The sequence below is a fragment of the Rhinatrema bivittatum genome, chromosome 4 (genome assembly GCF_901001135.1).
Source record: "Rhinatrema bivittatum chromosome 4, aRhiBiv1.1, whole genome shotgun sequence".
NCBI lineage: Eukaryota > Metazoa > Chordata > Amphibia > Gymnophiona > Rhinatrematidae > Rhinatrema > Rhinatrema bivittatum.
The window spans coordinates 445,535,644-445,543,312 of NC_042618.1; the positions used below are offsets into that span (position 1 = coordinate 445,535,644).

At 41.0% G+C, this 7,669-nt stretch overlaps 1 protein-coding gene across 1 annotated transcript; it reads right to left on the minus strand.

Annotated features, from left to right (window-relative positions):
- Positions 1–351: 351 nt before the first annotated feature.
- BTG1 (BTG anti-proliferation factor 1) lies at positions 352–5,482 on the minus strand. The gene is made up of 2 exons (XM_029601634.1): positions 4,986–5,482; positions 352–930 (listed from the first exon to the last, which is right to left on the minus strand). Exons 1-2 carry the CDS (start codon positions 5,128–5,130, stop codon positions 566–568), a joined length of 510 nt encoding a protein of 169 aa, XP_029457494.1. The 5' UTR covers positions 5,131–5,482; the 3' UTR covers positions 352–565.
- Between the last annotated feature and the right edge of the window lie 2,187 nt (positions 5,483–7,669).

A 7,669-nucleotide genomic window follows, 5' to 3' on the forward strand; every position in this document is an offset into this window, starting at 1 on the left:
TTATTCCTATGGGCGGGCCAACAAATTTAAAATATTTCTTTTATCACCTCCTATATACATTTATACATATTGTCAGTGCAAAGTAAAAGTCCATCCAATACAATTTCCAGTATTTTCACATTTGCAACTAAAGTTCACGCTGCTGAGCTGCCAAAAATTGTTAACAATAATAGAAATTTAATAGTGCAAATTTACTTTGCATTCGCTTCTGTAAAGAGGAGCTATACTGAGCTTTGGGTTGAAAGGACTGGTGGAAGTAAAAAAAAATCTTAAATTGCCAGAGAGGAGTGAATATCTTCCTAAGATGTCACTCCCAAGAAAATTTAAATTTCCATCCACTTGACTCACAGGCTATTAAATTACTGAAAAGTACTGTCCAAACTATGGCACACTCACTTTTTCTTTTCTTTTTTTTTTTTTTTTTTAACTTCACCAAAATATTTTGTGCCAATCTTCACAGCTGTGACATCATTTGAATTCTGTAATCCATCCCCATAGGAGCCCTCCCAACGTAAAGCCATGTATATCCATCCAATTATAAGATGATCCAGTGACAGACTATATCTTAACCTGATACAGTCATCATGTTGTAGGTTTTAGAAGGGCTCATTCTGCCCAGGAGGAGTTCATCTTTACAGCTGATCCTGCTGTCTACCATGCTTGTGCTGCTATTTTGGTTGCTGCCTCCTGCTGGCGCAGATTCATAGAGCACACAGATGGAGCCATCTTCTCCGATGCGATAGGACACTTCATACGGGTCAACCCACAGTGTGAGTTCACTTGGAAGGAGCTGGAACAGTTGCTGACTGCTCAGTCCAATCTGCTGGGCTGCCTGTCCAATCAAAGGATCCATTTTGTGGTTGATTCGTATACAGCGGTAACCTGAGCCCTTGCATGGTGATTCTGGAAACCAGTGATGCTTATAATGTTCTAGAAAAAAAAGGGGAAAAAAAAAACACAAAACACTGCTTGATTGCACTCCCTTCACATTCAAATTTAAAAATCTGTGCTACAGATAAGACATGTTTTCTAAACACTGTTTTGGAGCATTACTTAGTACTTAAATGTGTCTATGCCAATTATCTTTTCCAACAGGAATATTGTAAGCTACATAATTTAAAAATTACTTTATCCTCAGAAGACTTCTACAGAGAAAAAATGTCAGTGCTGAGTAGCTCTGTTCATTTGTGGTGTCATGGTTATTAGAGCAACAAATACAAAAATGCTAGTTTAACTTCCAGACAAGATTTATCTACCTACCAGTTCCCAAAGCCTTGACTTAAAACTTTAAAATACAGCTGACTTTAATTACACTTGTAATGAATGTCTCAGTGTGCGCATACATTACATGCACTATGCTATAATCAGCAGCATAAACATTAAAAACATCCAACTCAGAGTAGAAAGACATTTAAAAGTTGCATGTAAAAACAATGCAATTCTGAGCTGCTTAGGAAATGGCCCCTTAATGCAAGCCACTTTGATTAGAAAAGATAAAGAGTATGTGATTGCAAAGGCCTGTTTTGCTGCTTTTATTACATAAAGTTCTATAACAGAAATATAAAATGGTAAAAGCTACTCAGTGAATCAGTCATTCCCAAAACTGGACTGGATTAACCATAGGTACAGAAAGATTGGCTTAACCACATTGCATTATTTAAGTCTTCAGAAAAACGTATCCCAGCATCAGGGCTACTCTATGAACAAAGTCAAAATTACCCTTACAAACTCCTCCCCCTCCTCAAAACGAACTTTCAACAGATGGTAGCCTTATTGCTTACTCAATCACTAAGCTGGTAGAGGGAATCAGGAATCTGCTAGTATGCTTGCTATTCCAGCTCACTTGTAGCTTTAATAACAGATGGGGAAATTCAATACTATACAAATGCTAGAGATTATTCTAGGCAGGGCCTGTTTTAACCTGATGAATGGGGGCCGTGTTCGAAGCCTGCTGAAATATAATTCCTTTCCCACTCTTACAAGCCAGACACTTGCACAAAGGACTGTGCGTAAGAAAACATAAGAGGCTTGCTAAAGGATGTCTGGTGGGTGGGTAAGGCTTTTTAGTGTGGCCAGTGGTGAGCGAGTTGGTCCTGGAGAAGAAAGCTGAATTCCTTGTAGGGTGAGCTATCTTTCTTTGTTGCTCCTTTCAAAGGGGTTAGAGCAGATGAGCTCAGCCTCTTTCTTCAGAGGTGGCACATCCGAAATGTCTCAAAAGTTGATGCACTCCAATATCATTTTTTTTTTTTTTTTTGAAAGGTTATCATACATCCCAAAGATGTTGTTGCGACTAGCTCAAAGCATTCTGTAATATCAAGCAACAGTAGGAAAACAAAATGTTGACGACATGCTTACTGCATTACAGGAAGGAGGGGGGTTATTTTACTGTGGGGCAACACCTTCAAGCTTTTCTCATGTTTCTCCCAAACGGTGCGGTGCAATGTACACACTTGAGTCTGTGAACAAAGAGCCGGAAGAGCAGCTGCGTTTTCCGGCTCGGGGACCCACAGACCTTTATTTTCCCCCTCCTCCTCTCTGTGGCTGTCATTCAACACTTGCCAACGTATCCCTCTCTCTTTTTTTTTTTTTTTTTTACAAGCAGGAGCTTGAATCTTCTTTGCTTTGGCAATGATTGTGACACCATTCTGTCCCCAATAAGATATTGTGGGAGGACTTTAATCCCCTTTATTTTGCAGGTTCTCAGTCTCAAGCAAAGGCCAAGAAGGCACTGTCCTCTGCTTACAATGCAGTCCCTAAACTTGGGTCCAAGCCAAAAAGAGGCCACAAAAAACTATACAGGTGCATTTAGGAACCCAGGTACTAAATGGTTTTCCCCATATTGAGTCTACAGGAAAATGTGATGTACACCTGAACCACAAACAGCTAAAGAAATACTCTGGCCTGGATGCTTCTTGGCTAAAATCAGCAGACAGAATGGAGTTTAACCACCCATCTGAACCAGAATGACACCAAGAGAATATAAGAAACTCCATACTTAAGCTTTTCTTGTTAAATCTTTTTTGTTTACTATCCCCTTTATTTGAAGACTTGAGTATATGTCATTTCATTGTCATATTTTCCTTTATTTGTCTGCACATGATGATTCAAATTTTTCCTTTATTTTATGTAAAATGCTTAAATTCCAATAAAAATATTAAAAAGAAAAAGAAATGCCATGCTGGGTCAGACCAAAGATCCATTGAGCATGGATCCATTGAGCATGGTAGACAGCAGGATCAGCTGTAAAGATGAACTCCTCCTGGGCAGAATGAGCCCTTCTAAAACCTACAACATGATGACTGTATCAAATCCCAAAATAAAGTCTGTTTCATGTTGCTCTTCTCAAGAATTAAGAAATGGAGAAACCAAAGTCTATCTTAATTATTAATGGCCCTGTCCTCCAGAAATTGAACCAAAGCTTTTTTTTTTTTAGACTCAACCAAATTTTATGGCAAACAGTTTCATAGTTTAATTGTGCATGGACTGAAACATTTAAGAAAGGATTTTTGTAATCTGCTGTTAAGTTTCACAGAGTCCAATTTGATAGCGTAAACAAGTGTTACCTATTAACCTGTTCCATGCCACATATAACTGTATAAATCTCTCATCATATCCCCACTAAATCGTGTATTCTCCAAACTGAAAAGCCCTAACCTGTTTAGCCTTACTTCATAAGGGAGCCAATCCCATAATCATTTTTGGTGCCCTTCACTGTATTTTGTTTTTAATTCTGTTATATCTTTTTTTTATGGTGGGGGGACCAGAATTGCACACAATACTCAAGTTTTCTTCTGTATTTCTTTCCAAATAATTCCTAAGTCTATTTTCTGTTTTTGTCTGCCGCTGCACACTGAGCTGTGGATTTCAAAGTGTTATCTACCAAGAAAGACCCCAAGGTCCTTTTCCTGGGTGGTGACTAATATGGAACCCAGCATTGTGTACCTGTAGTTGGGATTATTTTCCCCTACGTGCATCATTTTGCACTTGCCCACATTAAAATTTCATCTGCCATTTAGATGCCTCCCCAGTCTCGCAATGCCCTCCAGCAATCCCTCACAATCAGAATACGTTCTACCTATTTTGAGTCATTTTATGCCATCTGCAAATTCGATCACCTCACTCACTACTCCTTTTTCCAGATCATTTATGAAACCGTGAAACAACAGTGGTCCCAGTAACAGATCTCCAGTTGGACTCCATTACTCACTTCTCTCCACTGGGAAAACTGGCCATTTAGAGTAGGCTTCTGAACATCATTCAAAAGAATGTTACCCCTCCGAGCCAGCAAGTCTCCAGAGCGCACTGATCTGCCTCAAACCAGTTCCCTCTTTCACACAACCATACTTTACTTGTTTTGGATGGAATATATTTTAAACTTTTCTCCATTTGAATTTTTTTTAAATTTCCAAGGTTTTTTGGTTTGTTTTTCTTTTTGGGAAGAGGGGGGGGGGGGGGGGGGCTGGAATGTGTTTGTGGATATAATGTACATTTTAGGTTAGACTACAACCTGATATACTGAAGGGATTTTCCCTTAACGCAGGAAATATCACAGAACCTTTCTACTTTAAAATGGGAAATAAAAGATAATACATAAGTGGGTATAAGACAGCACACAAATCAAGAAACATTAGAAACATTTTATTTATGATTAGAACAGATGGCTGAGAACCAGGAAAGCCAGAGCTCAAATCCCACTTCTTCCACTGAGCTTCTTGCAACCTTGAGAATTTCTCTTCATCCTTTAAATTATAAACTTTCTGGGACAGGGACTACTGTACCTGATTTGTAGCTCGCCTTGAGCTGGGATTTGGAAAGACGAATAACTGAATCCAAATTTTCTATTATTGTTCTCCTCTTCCCAGCACTCTAGAAAGAGTTTGCTGTATTTTACGTTTTACTTGTTTAGAAAAAAAAAAAAGTTTCTACTGACAACATAACGTATATTGCTGTTTTTCTGTTGATGCGCCCCCCTCCTCCTCCCTTACCTGCCAGCAGCTCCTGTAGGCACTGGGTGAAGGTCTGTAGCTGCCGGTCATTCATGGGCCCCTTGGTCCGCAGGAACTTGGAGATGAAGCCCACGGCCGCGACAATCTCCGGTTGCATGCTGGCGCAGCTGTACAACGTATGCATGGAGACCGACGGCCTCGGCTCCGGGGTCGCTTCCTCGGCACAGGGTAAGGCTGGTGGGCCGTGGAGAGGGGTGAGTGGAGACGGCAAGGATGCGGGCCCGGTGGGAGTAGGGATGGAAGAGTGGGTGGTGCAAGGCCTTGTTTCCCGTTGTGCGGTTCTTTAATGAGAACGTTTTATAGGCGTGCGCGTGCATATATATATATATATATATGTATGTCTATACGTATTTTTTGTCTACGGGACGCTTCGGGGGAACGTTCATGTGAATTAAGTTTAGAGACGGAGGAAACGCTTCGCCAGAGCGTCAATCCGAGCCCCTCCTCTCGTCCTCCGTCTTCCTCCGACTGCTGGGGCAGTGAGACCAAGGCGCCTGCGCACCGGGGTTTTATACGGACCGTGGGACGGAAGCGACGTCTCCGAGAGGCGTGGGAATCGTAGCCAGCCTATCAGAAGATCGCACCATTGTGACGTAGATGGTCCTTGGTTGCTGGGCCGGTGGATTGGGAGGGGGAAAGCGGGGACTGACGTAATCCCATTGTAAACAAATAAGCGGTGACCGCGAGGCGCGAGTAAACACGGTGAAGACGGGATGGAAGGGAAAGTGCGATTAGTGAGTTCTGCCTGCGTACCCTGGGTCACGGCTATGGGTGCCAGAGAATAATTTGATTTAGGGGCAGTAACGGCGCGTCCGGTTTTTCTCTCGTCAGAGCAATTGTTGTGATGCAGGCTGAATGAATGGCAAAGAATGGGATGGATAGGGGGGGGGGGGATAGGGGTGCTGAAATGGTGGTGCATTTATTTCCATACATATAGTTAATGTTGATGCAGAACATTAGTGAAATATAAATTCATGCCTACCTAATACTATATTAATAGTAACACACATTTAATAAGCCTTCTCAGTCTTGCATTCTACTTGTATGAAAATATATAGAATTTTCCATCCAGGAAATAATATATAAAACAATTCCAATAATATTCATGTAATAGCTGTGCCTTATATATTTTTTGTACTGTTTCGATAGCTGTAACATAAGACCTCACTGGAGCAGCTGTTCATGTAAAAAAAAAGAAAAATGGAGCAGAACAAGTGAGCAGGAAAACGACTCATTCTTCCATCTTGCATAACAGTAATAGTTCACACACAGTCCAAGAAAATAGCACGCAGCAGTCTGCTGTGATAGGTCTTCACTTACAAATTCTAGTGTGCTAAAACAAAAAGAAACCCCAAACAAAAAAGCTATGCAACAAATTTCAAAATGCAATTCTATTTCAGGGACAGTTTTGAACTGATTAGTAGAGAAAATAAGAAAGACCAGTCCATCACTGATCAGAAAAATAGCAATCTTCACCTGGTGCAGAATGTGATACATTTATAAGGCATATTGTAAAGCAAGTGTTTTCATACTGGAATACCTTATGTGTTTGTTTATTTAATAAACTTAATTGCAGCTTCTCATCTAATAATAGTCTCTCAATGCCCAATCCCATCAAACCCTTCCCGAATCATCATGTAAACAGCATATACACCCCCAGGTACAAATCATCCCTCATCTCCAACACATATTAAACTAAATCCATAAAATCATCTAATGAACGATCATTACCCACCCCATTATAATCAAACTCCAGCCACATATCTCCATACATTCAATCCCACAACTAAAATTGGATGAACACCTAGATTTTACCAATTTACTGAACTTTAAGTAATTGGCCTCCAGTCTCACATCAAGAAGTAGATCATTCCATAGATGTATGACTTGTAGTTGAGAGCCCAATCTGAGACCAGGGAGCACCATGAGCGCTTTCTGGGAAGACAATTATGATCTTGTAGATTTGTAAAACTTTACCAATTTAGGTAAGTAAATTGGTAAGCCACAGTCACTGCATTTAAACATCAAACATAAAACCTGGATGTGGACCTCAATAAGTAACCTTTGCAGCTTATTGCTACCCTTTCCATCCTCTCTAACATTTACATCGCAGGAAGGGGAGCTGATTCTAAAGTCCAGACAACAGAATGTCAAAACACAAAGACTATCTAGGAAGTTTAAGGGAAGCTGAGGCCTGATGTGAATTCTATTCGTGAAGTCCGGTATAGAAATAGAAATAAATAAATAAATAATGTATTCATCTGTGTTCCAGGATTTCAGAACATATGAAGGGGAGATATGAGAGCAACAGAAGGCTGTTTAGGGAGTAGAAAAGTATCATAGTAGCTAGAGCAGCAGGAAAGGCAGGGTTCAAATCCTGCTGACACTCCTAGTGGCCATGAGTGCCCTCTATTGCAGGCATCCCCAAACTATGGGCCAGACGATGCCTGCTGGATGAGATTTTTTGGACTGCCATGCTTTTTCTTGGTCCAACCAGATCCAGCCCACTGAGAGCCATTCCAAAACAAATCTGCAGCAGAGAACCTTAAGTAAGCTGTTGGCGGGGAGGCCAGTTCCTGCTACCAGGAGAAGCAGCAAGCTGAGCCTGCGCATGGGAAGAAAGCCGTTGGCAGGGAGGTCAAGCCTTGCCGGCGGATGAAGGG

What these genes read in the sequence shown, in the direction of transcription:
- BTG1 (XM_029601634.1), bottom strand. Translation starts at nt 5,130, where the DNA reads ATGCATACGTTGTACAGCTGCGCCAGCATGCAACCGGAGATTGTCGCG. An exon ending in CCTACAGGAGCTGCTGGCAG is followed by an intron (nt 931 to 4,985) that starts GTAAGGGAGGAG and finishes TTTTTTTTCTAG; the next exon opens with AACATTATAAGCATCACTGG.